The 25,176-nt window shown below is 46.3% G+C and overlaps 1 protein-coding gene across 1 annotated transcript; it reads left to right on the top strand.

The window, feature by feature from the left end:
• Positions 1–1,732: 1,732 nt before the first annotated feature.
• LEO1 (LEO1 homolog, Paf1/RNA polymerase II complex component) lies at positions 1,733–18,081 on the top strand. The gene is made up of 12 exons (XM_039339603.1): positions 1,733–1,872; positions 3,718–4,491; positions 7,000–7,104; positions 8,167–8,261; positions 8,584–8,729; positions 9,181–9,265; positions 9,937–10,031; positions 10,229–10,363; positions 12,284–12,419; positions 13,523–13,709; positions 15,050–15,147; positions 17,810–18,081. The coding sequence occupies exons 1-12, from the start codon at positions 1,815–1,817 to the stop codon at positions 17,915–17,917; spliced, it is 2,022 nt and encodes a 673-aa protein (XP_039195537.1). The 5' UTR covers positions 1,733–1,814; the 3' UTR covers positions 17,918–18,081.
• Positions 18,082–25,176: the final 7,095 nt, after the last annotated feature.

The following is a 25,176-nucleotide window of genomic DNA, read 5'->3' as shown; positions in this document are numbered from 1 at the left end:
TCTCTGTTTCCAAAAACATTTTGAAGGACAGTTATATATATATATATATATATATATATATATATATATATATATATATATATATAGATAGAGAGAGAGAGAGAGAGAGAGAGAGAGAGAGAGAGAGAGTTGAGCATGTCCATCCCTGGATGCAACTTTTTTTTTAAAAAAAAAAACTTTTGCAATCTTGAACTTGTGTTCAAGTCTCCTTCATGGCATTATGTGTGCTTGAGTAGTTTTATTTTTTGAATTTCTGGTGCTTTGCTGACATAACCAAACATGAGAGATAATTTTACTGCATGATAGTATATGTCCTTGATATTAGTGTGCAATTTCTGAAACCGGAGAACATTCCATTTTCTTGCCCTTCAATGTGTCTTGGTTTCTACCTGATATAGAGTTAACGTATCATACTCGGATCCTGGGAACAGCCTATTTGACTTCCACATGCCTAATATGATTTCAGTCATGCTCCTGAATCTTTCAGACAGCAAAATGGACATCAATGGATTCATAGTGCATCAGTATACTTAGGAAGGTGCTGAGTTTGGGAGCCTGCCCTATCTTTATTTCCTAGTAAAATATAGGGGGAAAACCCACTTAGGGTTAGTGTTAGGTCCCCATGAACTGGGAGAGCAAAATGGACATTGCCAATGGATTCATAACACATTGATATGTTTAGGAAGGTGTTGAGTTTTGGAGTCCACCCTATGTTTCCTGGTAAAATACATGGGAAAATCTCATTGGGGGACAAACCCACTTAGGGTTAGGTTAGGTCTCCATGAACTGGGAGAGCAAAATGGACATCGCCAATAGATTTTATAAGGTGACCAACCGTCCTCCTTTAGAAAATCCTATCCTCCCTCAAAAAGTGTCCTTCATGTCCTCATTTTTGATATTTGAAGACTAATCTGCAAGGCTTTTTTCTCCTTCATAGAACGCTCAGAACAGCGTTCCAGGACCTTTTTTTGATGTTTTTTTTCAACTTTTGCATGAGCTGTGCTACTCCCACTATTGGCTTTCGAAAGCCAATAGGAATTGCTGCTGAGTGCTCCAAAACACCCGGCTGGCAAACTTTAAACATGCAAATTGTCTGTATTATTGTTGCAATGAAAAAAAATGTTTCTTTTATTTACGATATTTTTTTCTTCAATTTATTTGTGTCCTCCTTTTCATTGTAAAAAAGTTGGGTCACCCTAAGATTCATAAAGTACTGGAGAAATGGGAGAGATTGGTTTTCCCATGCAAATGACCAATGGACAACGTACAAAGAGATTTCATGAAGTTTAGTGTATTGAATTTGTGCCTGTTATCCCATTAACAGCTGAGCTAAAACTCCTTTTCTTTTTATTGAGTCCGTCACGTTCAAGCTAGCGTGAAGGGAAAAAAAAAGTTAATTACGGATGCTTATTTTATATTTCAACACTACTTGGGTGAGTCTATCAATTTATCTCTATGGAAAACGACTTCCTATTGGCCGCTTATCCCAACGAGGAACGTTTTGCCATAGATATATTAAAAGTCAAGAGGTCCATCCCTAAAATAGTGGCAGGCTGGCAAAGCCACCGACCGCCTTTTTTAACCCCTCTCATGGAAACACGAATCCCCACGTCCATCTTTAAGACCAAGACGAAAAGCATTGCGGAACGTCCTGCAGGAATTACAGCGAGGGAGAATAAATCGCTGCGGGTAAAGCCCGCCTCTTCCGCTCACGGGACTGGTCGCGGCCCGGTGACGTCACCAAGCAGCGCCACTTCCGGGATCGCCCAGCGTTGACTCCGCGGTTCTGGCCTGGGAATTGGGCTTCCCTCGACATGGCGGACATGGAGGAGCTCTTCGGGAGCGACGCCGACACGGAACCGGAGCAAAAAGGTGTGTGTGGGGGGGAGTGGGGCGAGGGAGCAGGTCGCGCATGCGCGGGAGCCCTCCCCAATTTGGAAACGCCGCTCGGGAATTGTTCGGGCTTCTCTTGACGTGCACCGGGGCTTGCTTGCTAATAATGATAATAATAATGATAATAAAGTTGGAAGGGACCTTGGAGATCATCTAGTCGAGCCCCCCTGCTCAGGCAGGAAACCCTATACCATTTCAGACAAATGGCTGTCCAGTCTCCTCTTAAAAACTTCCAGTGTTGGAGCATTCACCGCTTCTGTTTCCTTCCTTCCTTCCTTCCTCTGAGCATGTGCAGAGGGCCTTACTAACCCACCTTTCAGGGTTCTGGTTAGCAGGCAACAGTATTAGGCATGTGCTCCTTCTTGAGTTATATTATTAAAAAAAGGCAGAATAAAAATAATAAAATTTGGTATAACGTTGGAAAGTTTTATTGGGAAAATACTGCAATTGTGAAACCAGCCTTTCTGGGGCTGGGAGGGTGTAGTAGGCACATGGGAAATACATTTCTTGCAGGTTTCCCCCCACATTTGTGGCCTTTTCCAGTTGTCCGTTTCCTCCTTTGCCTGTTCAGATATCTAGTAACCCCTCTCCTTTGACCTTGGTTCCGTTTCTTTCTACAGGAGGTCCTCGACTTACGACCGCCACTGGGCCCAAAATTTCTTTTGCTAAGCAAAACATTTGCTAAATGAGTTTTGCCCCATTTTACCACTTTTCTGGCCGCAGTTGTAAAGTGAATCACTGCAGTTGGTAAATTAGTAATACGGTTGTTAACTGAAACTGGTTTGTCCAGATCACATGACCCTGGGACATTGCATCCGTTGTAAATATGAGTCAATCGCCAAGCATCTGAATTTTGACCATGTGCCCACGGGGATGCTGCAGTGGTCACAAGTGTAAAGAACGGTCATACGTCACTTTTTTTCAGTGCCATTGTAGCTTTGGATGGTCACTAAATGAAATGTTACAAGTCGAGGACTACCTGTACTGTGCTGAAACACATCCTGGCATCATTTAATATTAATTTTCTCTATTAATATTTTTCCCCCTTCTGAGAATAGAGCAGTGGTTCTCAACCTTTTTATATGGCGACCCCGGACATAAGCAGGTGGCAGCATGCACGGCACCGCCCCCTGAGCGGCACGCATGCGCGGCACCGCCCCGTGCGCAGTGTGCATGCGTGGGCTGCCCCATGCACCGCCCCATGTGCGGTGCGCATGCGCAGTGCTGCCCCGCGCGCAGCACACATGCGCGGTGCCGTCGCGGCGTGCATGCGCAGTCCGCCCCCTGTGTGCGGCACGCATGCTCGGGCGGCGCCCCCGTGCGTGGTGCGCATGCTCGGCGGCGCCCTGTGCGCGGTGCGCATGCTCGGCGGCGCCCTGTGCGCGGCGCGCATGCTCGGCGGTGCGCGGTGCGCATGCGCGGCACCCCATGCGTGGCGCGCATGTGGTGCCGCCCTGTGCGCGGCGTGCATGCGCGGTGCCGCCCCATGCATGGCATGCATGCGCGGTGCCGTCCCATGCGCGGCGCGCATGCGCGGTGCCGCCCCCATGCACCGCCCCCTGTGCGGCGCGCATGCGCAGCACCGCCCCCTGCGCCGGCTGACAAAAAAACGGCGGATCGCATTGTTTGGCGACCCCCGTGAAATGGTCGTTCGACCCCAAATGGGGTCACGACCCACAGGTTGAGAACCGCTGGAATAGAGTATGCTTTCTTTCAGGCAGAAGGAAGGCAGTAATTGCAAAGTGGTGTTGTTACGTTTGCTTTGGAAGAAATCTGATCCTTGTTCTCTGATTAATACTGTGGTTTTCTCTGTCTTTTGGCTAGACTCTGATTCTGGATCTGACTCAGATTCGGACCGGGAGAACACCGGCTCTGTTAGCAACGTTTCCGGCAGCGAGAGCGACAGAGAGGACGATGCGTTAAAACCCAGCAACAAAGAGTTATTCGGGGAAGACAGCGAGGACGAGGGTGTTTCTCACCACAGCGGCAGCGACAACCAGTCTGAACGATCCTACAATCCTTCTGAAGCCTCGGCGCACTCCGAACACGAGGACAACGAGGACCAGTCGGACATTGAGCAGCACAGCGGCTCAGAACCTCCGCACGACGAGGAAGACGAGGAGGACCGCAGATCGGATGATGGTAGCCATCGCTCCGAGGCTGAAGGGTCCGAGAAAGTCCATTCGGAGGACGAGAAATGGGATAGAGAGGATAAAAGTGATCAGTCCGACGAGGACGAGAAGCTCCAGAATTCAGACGACGAGGAGCAGATTCAGCATTCCGACGACGAAGAGAAAAACTCGGACGATGAGGAGAGGGCACAGATCTCTGACAGCAAGGAGAGGCTGGACCAGTCCGATGATGACGAGGAGAGACCCCAGGTTTCTGACGAGGAGAAGCTTCAGAACTCGGAGGATGAGGAAAGGCCGCGGAATTCCGATGAAGAAAACATGCAGAACTCGGAGGACGAGGAGGAACGGGTGGCACGCTCGGAAGAGGAGAAGCTTCCGAATTCGGACGACGAGAGGCCTCAACATTCAGACGATGAAGAGCGCCATTTGTCCGAGGATGAGGAGGAGGAACGCGAGCACAAATCAGGTAAAAGAGTTGAGGATTCATGGAGAGGTGCGAGGTCTATTTATGACTTAGTCTTGTTGGCTTTCTTTGTTTTTTTTTATAGAGAGTTTTATTTATAAGGTTAAGAAAGGGGTGGGATCGGTATGGGAGTTGGGATTCGGGGTAGGGGACAGGGTTGGGGTTAAAACGGGGATGGGAATGGGGACAACGATGGGATTAGCCCCCATTAACATTTTCACGCTTTAGCAAACAGACTATTGTCCGGGTACATATTTATTTATTTATGAGACTTATATGCCGCTTTAAGTGCAAGCACTCTCTAAGCGGTGTACACCAGTAAGCAATGTATATATATATTTACATTGCCCCCAACAATCTGGGTCCTCATTTTACCTACCCCGGAAGGATGGAAGGCTGAGTCAACCTTGAGCCGGTGAGATTTGAACCGCTGACCTGCTGAACACAGTCAGCTAAAGTGGCCTACAGGACTGCACTCTAACTGCTGCGCCACCTTGGCTCATTCATATGTTCAATAACAATAATTAATATAATAGTAAATAGCTATAGTGAATATAAAAAACAATAGTCATGAATAATATCAGTTAAGCAATACATATCCTTCATCTTAGTAAAATATATTCGCCATTAAATATCACAATCCTTTCTCACTATTTCGTTTTACTAACCATTGATAGAAATTATCTCATGTTTTAAAGTAAACAGTCTTCTTTCTCTTTAATCTCTAAGGCTAATCTATCCATTTCTACACATTCTAAAATTTTCTTAATTATCTCTTCAGGAGGTAGGTTTTCATTTTTCCAATATTGGGCAAATGCTACTCACTGCTGTCAATATATGCAGGATTAAATACTCGTTCTCCTTCTCATACTTAGCTCTTAGTATTCCTAGCAAAAACAATTCTGGTTTAAATTCTATCTGTACTTTAGTCATCTTTTCCAACCATATATAGATGTTGGCTTTCTTTGTTGACCCTGTGAAAGATGGTTTCCCTCACCTCCCATAATTTCTAACCACGCTGTTTTGGAACGATGGAAGTTTTAGCTAAGCAAATCCAAAGGGGTGCATCGGTTGCTCTGTTAATCTTCATTATGCTCAAAATGATGCCAAAAAAAAAAAAAAAATGTAGCTGTTCCCCCAAGCCTTGGATTAGGGCAGTGTTTCTTAACTTCAGCAACTTTTAAGCTCTGAGGACCTCAACTTCCACAATTCCCCAGCGAACTTGGCTGGGAATTGAAGCCCTCACAGCTTAAAAGTTGTTGAGCTTGGAAAAGCGTGTATTAAGTTGAGCTGAGACCCAGAAGAATCTTATCTCTTAAAGTTTATTTATTTATTTATTTATTTATTTATTTATTTATTTATGAGACTCATATACCGCTTTAAGTGCAAGCACTCTCTAAGCGGTGTACACCAGTAAGCAATGTGTGTATATATATATATATATATATATATATATATATATATATATATATATATATATATATATATATATATATTTACATTGCCCCCAACAATCTGGGTCCTCATTTTACCTACCCCGGAAGGATGGCAGGCTGAGTCAATCTTGAGCCGGTGAGATTTGAACCGCTGACCTGCTGAACACAGTCAGCTAAAGTGGCCTGCAGGACTGCACTCTAACTGCTGCGCCACCTCGGCTCATTCTCGTCTGAGCTTTTATTTTTGCTTTATCTTTTTAAATTATTTTCTGCTTTTTAATGGGGTTAGAAGCCATCCAGAGTCTCGTGGAGTTGGGTGGCCTTTAAATTGCATAGATACATAAAATGAACTGTTGACGATGCGGGCATGTTTGTCCTAGGTTAGTGGTGGCGAACCTATGGCACACATGCTAGAGGCGGTACTCGGAGCCCTTTCTGTGGGCACATGCACCCTTGCCCCAGCCCCGGCTCCTCCCATGGCCCCCTCCTCACCAGTAGCCCCCCGGAGGAGAATCGCCCCCGGGCGCGGCCCGCACGAAGCAGCCCAGCCAAGGACATGGTAGCCGGGCTGTGGGGACAAGATTCCGCCCTTGCGCCCCGTCGCGCGCAAATAATGCTGCAGGGCACGGGCGGAGGGTGTGGTCGCCATGGCGCTGCTGTGATCTGTGGCGGGCCGTGGAGATGGTGGGTGGCCCAGCAGGCAGGGTGGAGCGGGGACGGGGGTGGGGGGGATGGTTTTGGGGCACTTGGTCTCTAAATGGTTCGCCATCACTGTCCTAGGTAAATCACGTCACCCTTTGCCACCGTACACGGCATGACAGACTTTGGTTAAGCAAAACTGGCCAGCAGTTTTTCTCAGAGATGAGCATGGCAAAAAGATCCGTGACCTTCAGACCTGCTTCTCGGTCTGCTTTATTTATGTGCCCCCCTCCCAAATTAAGTTTTAGTTTATGTGCAAATATGGGGGGGTGAGGATGCTGATAAATTGTAATCTCTAGCATCTGAGGGCTCCAGCTGGAAAGTTTGGTCCGGGTTGTGTCCCTGGAGAGCTGAAAAAAAAAATCTGCTTTCACAGAATCAGCAAGAGGCAGCGACAGTGAGGATGATATTCCCCAAGCAAGAAGCAAGAAGCAAATTATATCTGATTCCGAAATGGAAAGCGATACGGAAGGACAAAAAAGTAAGCAATGCGGCTTTCCCGTCTTCTGTTTGGATTGCGCTTTGATTTTCAATGGCAAGAGATTCTTCTCCTCCTCCAGTGGCCTAGCCCCAAAACCTCCAGGCTTAGCTGCATGTTTTTAGCCCCCCTTCCCCCCCCCAAGTGCCACAGGTCTGGCTGGAATGTTTCACGGGGCCCTATAGGTGACGTTGAAAGGAGGTTTGATGTTCAAGCATCGAAGGCTTCCTTTAAAGCAGGACTGGCCGCAATTTGTACTGTGGACTGGATCCTTCACCCTGCTCCAATTTCTCTGAATCTGGAGGTTGTTGCAAATAATGTGTAAGGTGTGCCCAGATGGCTACTTCGTTTGGAAGGGAAAGAGAAATTGTGTTAACAGATCTTTTTCAAAACAGTGAATTATTTCCTTCTCAGGTTTCCTCCAAAACAGTGGTTCTCAACCTGTGGGTCGGGACCCCATTTGGGGTCGAACGACCGTTTCACGGGGTCGCCAAACAACGCAGTCCGCCATGTTTTTTCCTCCTTTTCCTTAGCTGTGCTCCTCCCTTTTATTCTCTTGGCTTTTGAAAGCCAATAGAATAGACTCTCTTGAATAGAGTCTAATTCTATTGGCTTTCAAAAACCAATAGAATTGTCCAGGCTGTCTCTGCCCTGCTGAGCCCGCCAAAAGTCCCATTCTGCAAACGGTGCTGCACCAGTTGAGTAGTCCTCGACTTACGACCGGTTGAGTAGTCCTTGACTTACGACCGGTTGGGGGGTCGCGGTATTAAAAAGGTTGAGAACCACTGCTCCAAAGAGATTGTCTCACAAAGCCATATATATATATATCCCACTGAGCCCTTTAAAAGAAAGGATGGCCTTGTGAAGGGGTGTGTGTGTGTGTGTGTATCACTGTTTTGCCCATTTTGTTTACGTAGTTTTGTAGGTGTGCTGACAATGGAACCTTGTTCTAAACCTCCTTCTGACGACTCCCTCTCTGGTTTCATAGACCTCTCTCTTTCTTGTTGCCAGATTTGTCCGTATTTTTCGGTTCTCCTAATTCTTCTGTTTCACCTTCTGCTTAAGATAACAGAGACGCAATGGATTTGTTTGGAGGAGCAGACGATATCTCTTCAGGAAGTGATGGAGAAGACAAACCACCAACGCCGGGGCAGCCTATTGTAAGTAGGGTTGGTATCAGGGTTCCGGCACAGAGAGACGAATTAAAACAGAACTCCGAGGAGACTTTTACTCAAATCAATAATGCCCTGTTAGCATCTCTCCCCTTCAAGGCAAAGGATAGCAAGATAATTCTTTGTGGCTGCCTCACTTCCTAATTTAACAGGAAGCCAGTCTTAACTACCTTCCTCCAGCCAGTATTTTAAGCACGCCATGTAGATCCATCAGTATTCCCAATAAGAGACTGAACGAAGACCTTGGGCACAAATCTATGGACTGTTCAGTACTGATTTGGGCTCTTTCACCCCCCCCCCCCTTGATTAGGATGAGAACGGTTTGAATGAAGGGCAGCCGGAAGACGAGGCTATCCCTGAAACACGCATAGAAGTGGAAATCCCCAAAGTCAACACGGATCTGGGAAACGACCTGTATTTTGTAAAGCTTCCCAACTTCCTCAGTGTGGAACCCAGGTAAAGGAGGGGAAAACCGTAAGCTGAAGCTTGGAAAATGCAGGCAGTCCTTGACTTATGACCACAATCGAGCCGAACATTTCTGTTGTTAAGTGAGACTTTTGTTAAGTGAATTTTGCCCCGTTTTACCTCTTTGCTTGCTACGATTGTTACGCGAATCAGTGCAGTTGTTAAATTAGTGACACGGTTGTTAAGGGAATCCGGCTTCCCCCATTGGCTTGGCTTGTCAGAAGGTTGCAAAAGGGGATCACTTGACATCCCGGGAACGCCGCAACTGTCATAAATACAAACCAGTTGCCAACCGTCTGAATTTTGACCATGGGACCCATGAGGAGGCTGCAACGGTCATAAGTGTGAAAAATGGTCATAAGTCCCTTTTGAGCCTGGTCATTTGCTCCTAGAGTGAGAACTCTTTTGAGTCGATTCGTGCAATCTTCTTCCTGTCTCGCAGGCCTTTTGATCCTCAGTATTACGAGGATGAATTTGAAGACGAGGAGATGCTTGATGAAGAAGGCAGGACAAGATTAAAACTGAAGGTAGGGCTTCAAACTCCGGGCATTCCTGTTCTGTCCCAACCTACGTGAGTCTTTGTTATGCTCACAAAGAGAAGCCCCTCTTCCAAGAAACAGGCAGGAACCGCAAGAATAAAAACCAACCCCTTTTATTATTCACAGACCTGAGTCAGTGTCCAAGGCAAACAAACACAGTTCACAGAAACTCCATCCTCAACACGAACGGTTGCCTTCAACAGCCAGCACCTCCCACACCTTCCCTTTTATTATGCAGCCAAGGCATGGCTTCCTAATGCCTTCTCCTTTGCCTTTGGAGCCGCCCCATTGCATTCCTCTGTCCTATTCGCTTCTCTTTCCTGCGCATTTGTGCATCCGGGATTTGTCCCAGCTGTTCTTCATCACTGCCCAATTCAGACTCCCAGCACAGCTGTGTCTCAGCCTGAACGCGAGTAGAGGGGCCAGGCTCCTAGTCAGACTGCAAGTCTTGGAGCTCCTCAGAGCCTTCCTCTGACTCTGATGTCACTCCAGGCCCCTCCTCCTCCTCTGATTCCTCAGACTCAGCTGCCGGGTCCATTGGCTGGCGAGGAATCACAACAGTTCCTCTTCCCATACTTGCTTGCCTGCCTGCCTGCCTTTATGGACGTGGTCTTGGTGCCTTGACTGCCATCCTCTTGTCTAATTTTGTGCCCTGAAAGGTAGAGAACACAATACGTTGGCGAACTCGCCGAGATGACGAAGGAAACGAGATTCGAGAAAGTAACGCACGGATTGTCAAGTGGTCTGACGGGAGGTAAGCGGAGACTCGAAAATTGCTAATCTGAAAACGGGTTTGGGGAGGTGGAGGGTACAAAAGGTGGTTCTTGAGTGTGATTGCCTTGTATTTTCCCCTTGGTTTCAGTTGTTTGGTCCCGTTAATTGAAGGTGGGGAAAAATTGGGATTGTCTTGAATTGCACCAATTAATTATCCCCCCCCCCTTTTTTTTGAAGCATGTCCTTACATTTGGGGAATGAAGTCTTCGATGTGTACAAAGCACCCCTGCAGGGAGACCACAACCATCTCTTCATCAGACAAGGAACTGGGCTTCAGGGACAGGCCGTCTTCAAGACAAAGTTGACCTTCCGGTAAGCCTGGGAATTGAATTGAGTTGAAGAGTTTAGGAAGGGCTGAGTTGTGCTTGACCTGCAGTCAGATACAGATAGTCCTTGAAACTAACCAAAGAGAGAAGCAACCTAGAACTGAGGAGAAACTTCCTGACAGTGAGAACAATTAACCAGTGGAACAACCTGCCTCCAGAAGCTGTGAATGCTCCAACACTGGGAGTTTTTAAGAAGGAACTGGACGGCCATTTGTCTGAAATGGTATAGGGCAGTGGTGGCGAACCTATGGCACGGGTGCCAGAGGTGGCACTCGGAGCCCTCTCTGTGGGCACATGCACCGTCTCCCCAGCCCCGCCTCCTCCCACAGCCCCCTCCTCACCAGCAGCCGCCCTGGAGGAGAGTTGCCCCTGGGCGCAGCCCACACGAAGCAGTGGAGCCAAGGACATGTAGCTGGCCAATGGGGACAAAACTCCGCCCTTGCGCCCCGTTACGCGCAGATGATGCTGTGGGGCAGGGGTGGAGGCAATGACGCTGATCTGCAAAAAATATCATTTGCCTGTAAGCAAAAACTGGTGGGATCATAAAATAGAGAAAGTCATAGAAAATGATAAAATTAAACTGCTCTGGGACTTCAGAATTCAAACAGACAAGCACCTGCAACATAACACCCCAGACTTAACAATTGTCGATAAGAAAGACAAAAAAGTCTGGATAATGGACGTGGCAGTGCCTGGAGACAACAGAATAGACGAAAAAGAACTGGAGAAGATAACAAAATACAAAGACCTACAAATAGAAATAGAAAGACTGTGGCAAAAGCAAGCAAGGGTAGTACCAATAGTCATAGGCTCCTTGGGTGCAGTCCCAAACAACCGGAGCATCACTTGAACACAATTGGCATTGACAAATTCGCTATTAGTCAGTTGCAAAAAGCGGCCTTATTAGGAACTGCTTCCATCCTGCGACGATATCTGTAATACCATCAAACATCCACATCTGCCTATCCCAGGTCCTGGGTAAGGACTCGATAGGTAGACAAAATGCCAAACCCAGGCTGACTGTGCAATGATCCATAATAATAATAATAATAAGCAAGAACTGGTAAGATCATAAAATAGAGAAAGTCATAGAAAATGATAAAGTTAAACTGCTCTGGGACTTCAGAATTCAAACAGACAAGCACCTGCAACATAACACTCTGGACTTAACAATTGTCAACAAGAAAGACAAAAAAGTCTGGATAGAGGATGTGGCAGTGCCTGGAGACAGCAGAATAGACGAGAAAGAACTGGAGAAGATAACAAAATACAAAACCTACAAATAGAAATAGAAAGACTGTGGCAAAAGCAAGCAAGGGTAGTACCAATAGTCATAAGCTCCTTGGGTGCAATCCCAAAACAACTAGAGCACCACTTGAACACCATCGGCATTGACAAATTCGCTATTAGTCAATTGCAAAAGGCGACCTTACTAGGAACTGCTTCCATCCTGCGACGATACCTGTAATACCATCAAACATCCATATCTGCCTATCCCAGGTCCTGGGTAAGGACTCGATAGGTAGACAAAATGCCAAATCCAGTCTGAACATCTGGCTGACTGTGCGATGATCGACAATAATAATAATAATAAAGTTGGAAGGGACTTTGGAGGCCATCTAGTCCAACCCCCTGCTCAGGCAGGTAACCCTATATCGTTTCGGACAAATGGCTGTCCAGTCTCTTCTTAAAAACTTCCAGTGTTGGAGCATTCACCGCTTCTGGAGGCAGGTTGTTCCACTGGTTAATTGTTCTAACTGTCAGGAAGCTTCTCCAAGCAGTGTGACAATGACAGTCTTGCACTGGTAAGTCGATTCACCCAAATATTTGATGGCGTGTTGCCGTTTTTTCTTTCGAAACGCTCCTTCCCTAAGCAAAGTATTTCCACTGGGTTAATTTGTCGCAGGCCACATTCGACAGACAGCGCCACACACAGAAAGATGACCCTCTCCTTGGCAGACAGATGTTCAAAAACGCAGAAAATCCGTATTCTGCCAATGGCTGGTCGTGATCCAGAGTCCCAACGCACAGAAATGATTAAGGTACGCATGAATCAAACCCCATCCTTGAAACCTCCCTTGCCCTCTCCTCTCTTCTCTAGTCGGACTGTAAATTTAGGCTGGCTTGTCATCAGTTTCTTGGCCTTGCTGCTGATCCGTGACCTCCACCGTGTTAAATTAACCTAAGCTGTCATAGGGTGAAGACCCCTATACCTTGCTGAATATTCTCCTTGTGTCGTGCTGAGTGAGCAACTTCCAAAAATAAAATAAAATAAAGATCTGCTAAATGCATCAATTGATGTATCCCCATGCACCGTTTCCTTGCTTTGCCTGTTCTCTTTCTGTTCTGAAACACAGCCCAGGTAGATTCTCCCTTTATTTTGGGGCTAAGGTGCTGGCCTAGAAACTAGGAGATGGTGAGTTCTACTACTGCCTTAGGCATGAAAGCCAGCTGGGTGACTCTGGGCCAGTCATCTAAAGATGGAGAGTTCTAGTCCCCCTTTAGGCGTGAAAGCTGACTGGAGAACCTTATTTTATTTTATTTTATTTTTAAAATTTATAAGCCGCCCCACTCCCGGAGGACTCTGGGCGACTAACAATAAAAAACACATAAAACATAACAAAACAAACAGCACAAGAACAATCATCCAGGGATCAGGTTTTATAAACCCCAGGCCTGCCAGAAAAGCCAGGTCTTAAGTAGCTTACGGAAGACCAACAGGGTGGGAGCAGTCCTAATCTCCGGGGGGAGCTGATTCCAAAGCGTGGGCGCCATCACAGAGAAGGCCCCCCTCTGCGGCCCCGCCAAATGGCACTGCTTGGCTGACGGGGCCTGAAGGAGGCCCAGCCTGTGGGATCTAACCGGACGAAGGGAACTATGAGGTAGTAGGCGTTCTCGCAAATAGCCTGGCCCTGAGCCATATAGGGCTTTAAAGGTAATCTTGGGCCAATCAGCGGAAGAACTGAGATAAATAAATGAAAAATGAATTTTATTTGCACACTGGTTACTCCTCGTGAGCCAGGGTGGGCTTCAGTTCGGAGACCACCCTGGTTGAGAGTGTTTTTCGTCTGGGCTTGTCCTGATTCAGCCCCCCCAGCACAGAACCCAAGAAAACCACTCTGACTTCTGTTTTTGTCTCCTGCAGAAAGAGGAGGAACGGCTGCGAGCGTCTATTCGTAGGGAATCCCAGCAGAGAAGGATGCGCGAGAAACAACACCAACGGGGTCTGAGTGCCAGTTACTTGGAGCCCGACCGCTACGACGAGGAAGAAGAAGGAGAAGAGGCCATCAGCCTGGCCGCCATCAAGAACAGATACAAAGGCGGGATACGAGGTAGCCTTCTCCAGCTCTCCTCCGGAGTGGTTCCACTCGGTCACTCCCAGTACCTAAACCACTATGGCTGGTCCAGTACCTTGGGAGAGGCACCTAGTTGGGGAAGCTTTGAACTTATCATCGTGGTAACTTTGGTCACCACGATTTAAAAAAGATGTTGAGATTCTAGAAAGAGTACAGAGAAGAGCAACAAAGATGATCAGGGGACTGGAGGCTAAAACATACAAAGAACGTTTGCTGGAATTGGGTATGTCTAGTTTAACGAAGAGAAGGACGAGGGAGGACATGATAGCAGTGTTCCAATATCTCAGGGGCTGCCCCAAAGAAGAGGGAGTCAAGCTATTCTCCAGAGCGCCGGAAGGCAGGACAAGAAGCAACAGGTGGAAACTAATCAAGGAGAGAAGCAACCTGGAACTGAGGAGAAACTTCCTGACAGTTAGAACAATTAACCAGCGGAACAACCTGCCTCCAGAAGTGGTGAATGCTCCAATACTGGAAGTTTTTAAGAAGAAACTGGACAGCCATTTGTCCAAAATGGTATAGGGTTTCCTGCCTGAGCAGGGGATTGGACTAGATGACCTCCAAGGTCCCTTCCAACTTTATTATTATTATTATTATTATTATTATTATTATTATTATTATTATTATTATTATTATTATTATTATTATTGTCGATCATCGCACAGTCAGCCAGATGTTCAGACTGGATTTGGCATTTTGTCTACCTATCGAGTCCTTACCCAGGACCTGGGATAGGCAGATGTGGATGTTTGATGCATTACAGGTATCGTCGCAGGATGGAAGCAGTTCCTAATAAGGCCGCCTTTTGCAATTGACTAATAGCGAATTTGTCAATGCCAGTGGTGTTCAAGTGGTGCTCCAGTTGTTTTGGGATTGCAACAATTATTATTACTACTACTACTAGTATTATTATTATCATCATCATCATCTAATGGCCTGTTGCTCAGTTGGTCATCTGTCAGCTCCTTTAATAGCTGTTTGCCTTTGCAAACACTGCAGCTGGGTTTTATCCTTTTAATTTGTACCCTGCGAGTTCTTTTCACCCCGGCTGTTTGCTTTCCCTTCTTTCTCCTTTTTTTGCACAGCGCAGCCTTTGCTTTTGCTTGTACAAATAAGCTTATCAGTATCGTTGATCCCATTTGCTTGGTGGACATTTTCCACGCTTGGTTGCATAGCGAGGCTCCCCTCCACCCCCACCCCCCCCCACCCCCATCCTTGCTTATTCCAACCTGGTCTTTAATCTCCAGTTTCTGAGCTGCACTTGGGAGTTCTAAGATTTGTTTGGCCTTTTGGTGTGTAATGCGTGTTTTCTCTTCCAGAGGAGCGTGCTCGGATTTATTCATCAGACAGCGATGACGGCTCGGATGAGGAGAAAACACAGAGGTTGCTCAAAGCGAAGAAACTCAACAGTGATGAGGTGAGAGAATCCAGACGAGGCTGGACATCAGCTGATAGTTTCTTCATGGCTGTCGTTATTCTGGGTTGAGATAGAGCAGTGGTTCTCAACCTGTGGGTCGGGACCCCATTTGGGGTCGAACGACCATTTCACGGGGGTCGCCAAACAACGCAGTCCGCCATTTTTTTCCCCCTTTTCCTTAGCTGTGCTACTCCTTTTTATTCTATTGGCTTTTGAAAGCCAATAGAATAGATTCTCTTGAATAGAGTCTAATTCTATTGGCTTTCAAAAGCCAATAGGAATGGTCCAGGCTGTCTCTGCCCTGCTGAGCCCGCCAAAAGTCCCATTCTGCAAACGGTGCTGCACCAGTTGAGTAGTCCTCGACTTACGACTGGTTGGGGGTCGCGGCATTAAAAAGGTTGAGAACCACTGAGGTAGAGCGAAACTTTCATTTAAAAGACAATCTGATGTGTCTGTCCAAATTTGAATTCGGTCCCCCCCTGAAATAACAAGCAAGTATGTTGTTTTTCAAAGTCTTTGTGGACAGTCAAGCTAATTTACTCCATTCCGATTGGGTGAGGAACAAAGCCCGTTTCATGACTTGTGGACTTCAACTCCCAGAATTCTGGCTCAGGTATTCTGGGAGTTGAAGTCCCACAAGTCATCAAGGGGCCATGGTTCCCCACCTCTGATTTAGCTCAACCTGCATCCTTTATAAAAAAAAATAAAGGCAATAAATATGTGTACAGGGAATCCTTGACCTACAATCAGTCCCTTAGTGGCTATTCATAGTTGCAGCACACCTCCCCTGAGTTACTTACGATCTGGATTCCAAGTTCCAACAGCTGCACACGCGTGTGCATGCACACACTGCAGTCGCATAATTGCATTTCTGGTGCTCAGCAACTAGCCGGCATTACAGTGGCTTTGTTTTTTTTTTTGTTTTGTTTTTTTTTTGTTTTGACAAAAACCAGCATTTACCTTTGGTTTCTGACAGAAAAAATACCCATTGCGAACACTGGATTCATTTCCCTAACGACTGTCAGAAAAAAGATAAATTGGACATGGTCAGTTTGTGACCAGTCGAATAGAGTTGGAAGGGACCTTGGAGGTCTTCTAGTCCAGCCCCCCACTCAAGCAGGAGAACCTATACCATCTCAGACAAGTGACTGTCTAGCCCAGGGGTAGGCAACCTTGGCTCTTTTATGACTCGTGGACTTCAACTCCCAGAATTCCTGAGCCAGCATGGCTCAGCTTGGAAACCTCTCCCTTTCCCCTCAGCATGGCTGGCTCAGGAATTCTGGGAGTTGAAGTCCACAAGTCATAAAAGAGCCACGGTTGCCTACCCCTGGTCTAGCCTCTTCTTAAAAATCTCCAGTGATGGAGCGCCCATGATTTCTGGAGGCCAGCTGTTCCACTGGTTGATTGTCCTCACTGTCAGGAAGTTTCTCCTTAATTCCAGGTTGCTTCTCTCTTGGATCAGTTTCCAACTATTGTTTCTCGTCCTGCCCTCTGGTGCTTTGGTGAACCAACTGCCCCCCTCTTCTTTGTGGCAGCCCCTCAAATACTGGCATACTGCTATCATGTCTCCCCTATTTCTTCTTTTCCTTAGACTAGCCAAACCCAAGTCCTGCAGCCGTTCTTTGTATGTTTTAGTCTCCAGGCCTTGGATCATCTTAGTTGCTCATCTCTGAATTTTTTTCCAAACTCTCAACATCTTACAATGACTGACATATAGTTGTAAATTCGGGGTCCCATCGCAGTCATAAGCCGAGGATTACCTCCAATAACCACCCTGACATTTTTCAACAGTTTATACCATTTGCATCTGTATGTGATTCTACAACTGTGGTACACTGATGCAAATGGGGTAAGACCATCAATGACACATAGACCGAAAGACTGTTCTCTTCCCACAATTGGTCCATCCAATCAGCGTTTCATAATACTGTGGCCACGTGAACCACGGCTTTGTTTTGGCCTCTTTCAAGCTATCAAGCTATTCAGTTTGAGTGTTATTCAAATCCACCACAGGGTGGTGCTTCAGCATTAAAAAAAAAAAAAAACACAACCCATAGCATATGTGACACAAATATTGTGGTCCATCCAGACACTTGTGTGTTTTTATAAGAATCTCCTTTTAATCACAACTCATCATTGATTGCTTAAAAATTATTTAGAAGGGTTATGTTTTGGGAGACCAGTTACAGTGGGAAAACCTTTGAATTTTTCAAGATTTTCCTAAGAACCTAGAAGAAATGTGTCTGGAAGGCAACCATCTCTATTAAGATCAGGAGAATAACTCAGCCCTGGCTCAACTTGTGAAATTACTGTCATTATTCAGAATATATACCTATTTAGAGCTGTAAGCAGTTAATAACACTAATTGCCAAGTTACTTCACCCTGAGGATCTTGTATTTAATTAGAAACAGTTTTCCCACTCTGAAGAATACATTTCACTTTTTCAGTGTTTTAATATCCTGTAGCCTATTTTCTATCTTCGGCGTGTGTGAATTTAATAGTTCTGATGTTCACACACAAGTGATTCTTTTTCATTTCCCGCTAAAGAGAATGTTCGCACACAAATATTTGTTCCAGGATACTTTAAGGAAATAGATTTAGGAGGAACTTCATCCCCAGATCCTGCCTTGTGTTTTGAAATTTCTTTCTTTTTAATTCCAGGAGGGTGAGCCTTCCGGTAAGAGAAAAGCTGAAGATGACGAAAAGGCCAGCAAGAAACAGAAGAAATATGTGATCAGCGATGAGGAAGATGAAGATGAGGAGATGTAATAGGCATGGACTTTGAACATTGGTGATAGGGTGGTTTTTTAAAAAAAAAAAAATAGAGACTATATTGTTCTTTTCCAACCATGATGTAAGTAGATTCCATGAAGATTGGGGTGGGGGCGACATTTGTATTAATGATATTAATGTGAATAAAACTTTTTGTGGGATTTTTTTTTTTTAATGTGGTGGGATTGGTGTGTATGTTTGGTGACCAATTTGGGGGCCTGTGCCTCTTGCATTGTCTAGCACAGGGCTTTTCAACCAGTGGTACGGGTACCCCCTGTGGTACATTGGCACCTGGCAGGTGGTACGCAACCATCCTAGAAAAGTGGTAGCGGGGGAGGGGAATGAGCTGAACCGGTGGCAGCACCGCACAAGCCTGAGCGAGAGACGGCTGGAGCTGCAGGGCTGTCAGGGCTCAGCAGAAGCGGCAGGATCAGTGCCTCTTTCCAGATCGGCGCTTCTTCGGGGCTGTCAGGGCTCAGTGGAAGCACCAGGATCAGCGCCAGGCTCCAGCTGCAGCTTGGAGCTGATCCTGGTGCTTCTGCTGAGCCCTGAAGAAGCACCAATCAGCTGGAAAGCAGCACTGATCCTGGTGCTTCTGCTGAGCCCTGAAGAAGCGCCGATCAGCTGGAATGTTGCAGCCTCTCCAGGGTCTTGTGATTTACATTCAGATGCTTGGCAACTGATTCATATTTATGACGGTCACAGGGTCATGTGAAATGACAAAAACCTGCTGCAACCACCCAGCAGACAGGAATAAAAACCAAACACCCCCACTCCACCCCTGCTGCCAATCCTCAACAGAAATGCTCACAACAATGAAAACCTCGGACAGGAGGAAGAGCGCCACCAGGCGGGCAGGCAGGTGTCTTGCTCGGCTGTGCCTTGGGGGGGGCACTTTTTTCAGTGCCATTGTAACTTTGAACAGTCACTAAGCGAACTGTTGTAAGTCGAGGACTATCTGTACTTTATCACTTTTTTTTTTTTTTGGTCATCAAGTTTTTGACACCTTGCTAGGCGACTGGTGGTACTCGGATGTTGCCATATCCTAAAAGTGGCACAATGGGTGAAAAGGTTGAAAAGCCCTGGTCTAGCATAGCACAACCAGGATGGGCAGACTCCGTTGCCTGTACCCAGAAAAAAACGTCCAGAGATGTTTTTGACGTTCTGGTCACCTTGGGCAAAGACGGGTGGTACCTGTGGGCTCTCCAGCTTCAGTCAGGATATTTGTTGATTGGGGATGATGGAACATAGAAAACCTGATAGGAGTTTGAGGATTGTCAGAAGAATGGGAGAAAGGAAAGGCATCAAGCAATCATTGGACCAGGATGGTATAAGGCAGGGGTCTTCAAACTTGGGCCTTTTATGACTTGTGGACTTCAACTCCCAGAATTTTTCATGCTGGCTGAGGAATTCTGGGAGTTGAAGTCCACAAGTCATAAAAGGGCCAAGTTTGAAGACCCTTGGTGTAAGGTGTCCTGCCTTGAGCAGAGGATTGGACTAGAAGACCTGAGGTCCTCTCCAGCCCTATGATTCTGTGTTCTAACTGTGTAGCAGTGAAGGGATAACGACTCCCCTTGGAGTTGTTTTTTTTTAAAAAAGCATCATCGCCTGTCTGACCACAAAGAATTGGTATGTATTGCAAAGCCATCTTCTCACCCTTCCCCTGTATTAAACCATTATTCTCAGCGCCTTCATCGCTTAGGGCCAAACCACAGTCATTTTCCTGTGGGGTTTTCTCAGTTCCCCAGTAGCCTATCCAAAACCTGGCTTTTTCTCTACCCTTCCTCTTCTTCTTTTCCCTTTTCTTTTCATTTGGGGGCCAAAGTTAGATGGACACGTTCGCCCGTCTAATTGACTCCCAACTTGTGAGCAATTAAGATCCACGAGAAAGTCCTTGTGACTTTTCCCGGTGTCATTGCACAGCCATTGGGAAAGTCATGGGTTCCCTTAGGTTTTTCTTTTTTTTCCCTTTCTTAAAACGTTTTTAAAAAGTGCTCTGTAACTTGCTAGGAGTTTGACTTGGTAATGTGATGAATAGAGTGACTTCAGAAGGGATGTGAATTCTCTTCCTTTTCTCCAGATTTATCAACTCTTACCAGTTTGGGGTTGTTGTTGTTGTTTTTTTAATGGGACAGCTCATATAAACCTTACCCTAAACCAGTGATGGCGAACCTTTTAGAGACCGAGTGCCCAAACTGCAACCCAAAACCCACTTATGTATTGTTGGGTGCTGGGTGGGCGTGACCCATTCAGTGTGGGTGTGGCCTATTGGGTAGGCATGGCTGTGGTGGTAAAGGCAGACTGGGTGGGACTAAAAAGTTCAATCAATCAATTCCAACTTTGCGAGATCTTTTTCCTAGGAGAAGTTGAAATTGATTGATTGAACCTTTTTTTTTTTTTTTTGTACACGGCGGCGGAGGTCTAAAGCGAAAAGGTTTTATAAAACCCAGCTAAAGGCCTAGGACTGGGGCGACGGCGTGCGTGCCCACAGAGAGGGCTCTGCGTTCTGCCTCTGGCACCCATGCCATAAGTTCACCACCACGGCCCTAAGCTAATGTTTCTCCACCTCAGCAAGTTTTAAGATATGTGGACTGTAACTCTCATGCAGGCTGGAGAACTCTGGGAGTTGAAGTCCACATATCTTAAAGGTGTTAAGCTTGAGATGCCCTAATAAAACGTCTCAAATCCTTCTGTGCCCTGTTCAGTGTGAGTACAAACACCTCTATTTTGGGAGCTGCCTTTGCTATCTTCCAAAACATACTGACCTCAATTTTTTTCTGCTCTGGGTTTGAACTGTTCAGAGTCATTGGTTCAGGGAGGGTTGATCACTCTTAACTGTTAAGGATTGGTCGCAAAGTTGCTTCTTTCTCACCATCGCAACTGCAAATGGTCACTAAACCAGGCAGTCGCTAAACAAGGACTATCTGTATTTAAAACATGTTTATTCTTCCCAACCAGAAAACCTTCAGGAGCAGCGTGCGTACAACGTCTGAAAAGTCCATTTACGGGACACCACGCGGAACGAAAGAGGAGGCAGGAAAGGAAATACAGGTTTGCAAACCAGTTCTTAAGAGGTAACTACCATGATTCAGTTTACAGCTGAAAACTCTGCTGGAAATGAAAAGGGCCAATCGTTCCAAAGGGCTGGTGGATTGACCTTGTGGCTGTGTTGCCTCCCTTGGCTGCTCTTAGGTACAGTTGAAGGAAGAAGTAGATGGAGGGGGTCTTCCTGTAGTAGAGGAAGAGCTGGAGGGAGAAGACAACCTATCCTTCACTGGGGATCAAGTGCCAGGGAGATCAGGAGATCCAGGCTGTTCAAATGTATATAAAGATTTATTGAAAACTTAAGCTCTCTACAGTAGTGGTTCTCAACCTGTAGGTCGGGACCCCATTTGGGGTCGAACAACCATTTCACGGGGGTCGCCAAACAACGCAGTCCGCCATTTTTTTCCCCCCTTTTCCTTAGCTGTGCTACTCCCTTTTATTCTATTGGCTTTTGAAAGCCAATAGAATAGACTCTCTTGAATAGAGTCTAATTCTATTGGCTTTCAAAAGCCAATAGGAATTGTCCAAGTTGTCTCTGCCCTGCTGAGCCCGCCAAAAGTCCCATTCTGCAAACGGTGCTGCACCAGTTGAGTAGTCCTCGACTTAAGACCGGTTAAGTAGTCCTCGACTTACGACCGGTTGGGGGGTCGCGGCATTAAAAAGGTTGAGAACCACTGCTCTACAGGAATTTGAACTACTATCGGCAAGGGGAATTAACAGGAGTTAAGACTAGAAAGGCATTCAAGGTGGGCTGGATTTAGATCTCTTGTGAGCGCGCAGGGATTCATGATTGATGATGCATTTGACCCCCTCCCTCAGGCTCAGCCTGGTCGTCTCCTACACTGGGCTTATCCAGCGTTTTTCCTTATTACAGATCCCACCTTTCCTGCAAGGAGCTGAGTTTTGACATCAGTTCATCTCTCTCCCTGCCTTTATTTGACATTGCAATCCGGCTTCTCTTCTGTCTTTCCGCAGGGCATTCCTGCTGTTGTGTTGTAGCTTGTTTTGGTTCCCCCCCCCCCAAAAAAAACTCTTCCATTAAAGCAGGGCAAAGGTGATGTGATAGGACGGGAATGTGGCAGATTATCAAGATGTGTTTCTATCAGGTTTTGAAGTACAATGCCTAGATGAGTGTCGTAAACCTCAAGGTCACTTCCTTAAGATTCTGAAACCTGTCCTGTAATGTCCCAGACATCGAAAGGGGAAGTCAGCTCACTTTAAAACAGCTCTTATGTTCCCATTCAATGTTCTCCAGCTTTGCGGTGAATGTTCTCCAGCTATGGCTGTGAAAGTTTGACCATAAGAAAGGCTGAGCGCAAAAGAATTGAGGCCTTTGAACTATGGTGCTGGAGAAGACTCCTGCGAGTCCCTTGGACTGCAAGGTGTTCAAACCAGTCAGTCCTAGAAGAGATCAACCCCGACTGCTCTTTAGAAGGCCAGATCCTGAAGTTGAAACTCAAATACTTTGGCTACCTAATGAGAAGGAAGGACTCACTGGAGAAGGGCCTAATGCTGGGAAAGATTGAGGGCAATAGAAGAAGGGGACGACAGAGAATGAGATGGCTGGATGGAGTCACTGAAGCAGTAGGTGTGAATTTAAATGGACTCCAGAAGATGGTAGAGGACAGGAAGACCTGGAGGAACGTTGTCCATGGGGTCGCGATGGGTCGGACACGACTTCGCAATTAACAACAACAACAACAAGCTTTGCGGTGGAACAAACCTCAGCTGAACCTCTTTGACGTTTGCAGATGAGTCTTGGAACAATTCTGATCTCCATCACAAAGCATCACGATTGGCCGGCAGAGCCCTGTTAATCCAGATAGATCCTGGATCCAGGCTGGGGACACAGCAGCCTTGCATTGTCATTAACAATAGGCATACACACATACACACACACAAAAAAACCCTCTTTTTTCAATCTGGAGCTGTTACAAATTGTCTGTTTGGCAAACTCTCCCTAATAGACGCTTCTGTTGATTTCTTTATTTTGTTTTGTTTTGCTTTCCTTTGAGATTGAACTGAAAGTTTCCTTGAAAAGGAACCCAGGGTTGAACTTGGCCACCCTCTTAATTCATTGTGATTTCATGAGATTATATAAGAATCTGCTTCCCCCCCTCCCCCCCTTTCAGAAGGTGCCCTTTATGGGGGGGGGGGAGAAATGAAGCTGTTTTCAGAACAAGCAATGCCCTGAACCCTTTGCTCCTTTCTTTGTGCTGTAAGTAGGCCACAGATAACTAAGCAGTTCTCTGAAAATGGAGAATGTTAATTGCCTAGCAATTTGGGGTTATGCATACTTTCCAGGGGCTTAATTTAATTGTTGCAAAACTATACTTTGAGGCATTGGGAATTTCAGGTTTGAGATATGCCTGTATGAAAATAGCATTAGGGATAAGGGGGAGGGAGGGAGGGGCAGTCAGTCTAGACTGCATAAACCCTGTGTGGAAACTTTACACATGACGCGTCCAGTGTTTAGGTTGGGGAAAGGCTGGTTGAGCAATACGGATTCTGACTGGCAAAAATCGATATTGCCGCCTGGCAGAGTTCACAGAAGTTCTCGACTTCAGCTGCAGCAGCTTTTCAGTGTTAAGATTTATTTATTTATTTATGAGACTTATATACTGCTTTAAGTGCATGCACTCTCTAAGCCAGTGGTTCTCAACCTGTGGGTCGGGACCCCATTTGGGGTTGAATGACCATTTCACGGGGGTCGCCAAACAACGCAGTCCGCCATTTTTTCCCCCTTTTCCTTAGCTGTGCTGCTCCCTTTTATTCTATTGGCTTTTGAAAGCCAATAGAATAGACTCTCTTGAATAGAGTCTAATTCTATTGGCTTTCAAAAGCCAATAGGAATTGTCCAGGTTGTCTCTGCCCTGCTGAGCCCGCCAAAAGTCCCGTTCTGCATACGGTGCTGCACCACTTGAGTAGTCCTTGACTTACGACCGGTTGAGTAGTCCTCGACTTACGACCGGTTGGGGGTCACGGCATTAAAAAGGTTGAGAACCACTGCTCTAAGCGGTGTACACCAGTATATATATATATTTACATTGCCCCCAGCAGTCTGGGTCCTCATTTTACCTACCCCGGAAGGATGGAAGGCTGAGTCAACCTTAAGCCGGTGAGATTTGAACCGATGACCTGCTGAACACAGTCAGCTAAAGTGGCCTGCAGGACTGCACTGCTGCGCCACCTCGGCACACAGACAAACAAGCACACAGACAGTCCTCAAGTTCCCACCGCAACCGAGCCCAGGCTTATTATGTTGCGAAGAGAAACATTTGTTAACTGAGTTTGCCCCCCATTTTACGACTCCCCTTGCCACCGGGGCTAAGGGAATCACGCCGTTTGTTAAGTTAGTAGCACGATTGTTAAGTGGATCCGGCTTCCCCATCGACTTTGCTTGTCAGAAGGTCGCAAAAGGGGATCACATGACACACACACAAACCCCGGGACTCTGCAATCGTCCTAAATAGAAACCGGTTACCAAACATCTGGATTTTGACCATGTGACCGTGGGTTTCTTGCAAGGGCTGTGTGAAAAACGGTCATAGGTTGCAACTCTGAACGGTCACTAAATGAACTGTTGAGGACTACCTGTATTAAGGGAGAGAGAGGCGGGATGGAGAACACATGAGACTTAGTGGTTCCGGGCAAAGACTCTTAGCCAACACAGTGCTAGGCTGCATTAACAGAGGGATAGAATCAAGATCACGTGAAGTATTAATACCACTCTTCAATGCCTTGGTAAGGCCACCCTTGGAATACTGCATCTAGTTTTGGTCACCACGATGTAAAAAAGATGCTGAGACTCTAGAAAGAGCACAGAGAAGAGCAACAAAGAGGATCAGGGGACTGGAGGCCAAAACATATAAGGAACGGTTGCTGGAATTGGGTATATCTAGTTTAATGAAGAGAAGGACGAGGGGGGACATGAAAGCAGCCTTTCAGTATCTCAAGGGCTGCCCCAAATAAGAGGGAGTCAAGCTATTTTCCAAAGCACCTGAAGGCAGGATAAGATGCAACGGATGGAAACTAGTCAAGGAGAGAAGCAGCCTAGAACTAAGGAGAAACTTCCTGACAGTGAGAACAATTAACCAGTGGAACAACCTGCCTCCAGAAGTGGAGAATGCTCCAACACTGGAAGTTTTTAAGAAGAGACTGGACAGCCATTTGTCCAAAATGGTATAGGGTTTCCTGCCTGAGCAGGGGAT

This window comes from Crotalus tigris, unplaced genomic scaffold (genome assembly GCF_016545835.1).
Source record: "Crotalus tigris isolate CLP2741 ecotype Arizona unplaced genomic scaffold, ASM1654583v1 scf7180000017735.2152567, whole genome shotgun sequence".
NCBI classification, from domain to species: domain Eukaryota; kingdom Metazoa; phylum Chordata; class Lepidosauria; order Squamata; family Viperidae; genus Crotalus; species Crotalus tigris.
The sequence above is the reverse complement of the archived record's forward strand: the minus strand, read 5'-3'. Positions and strand labels throughout refer to the sequence as shown.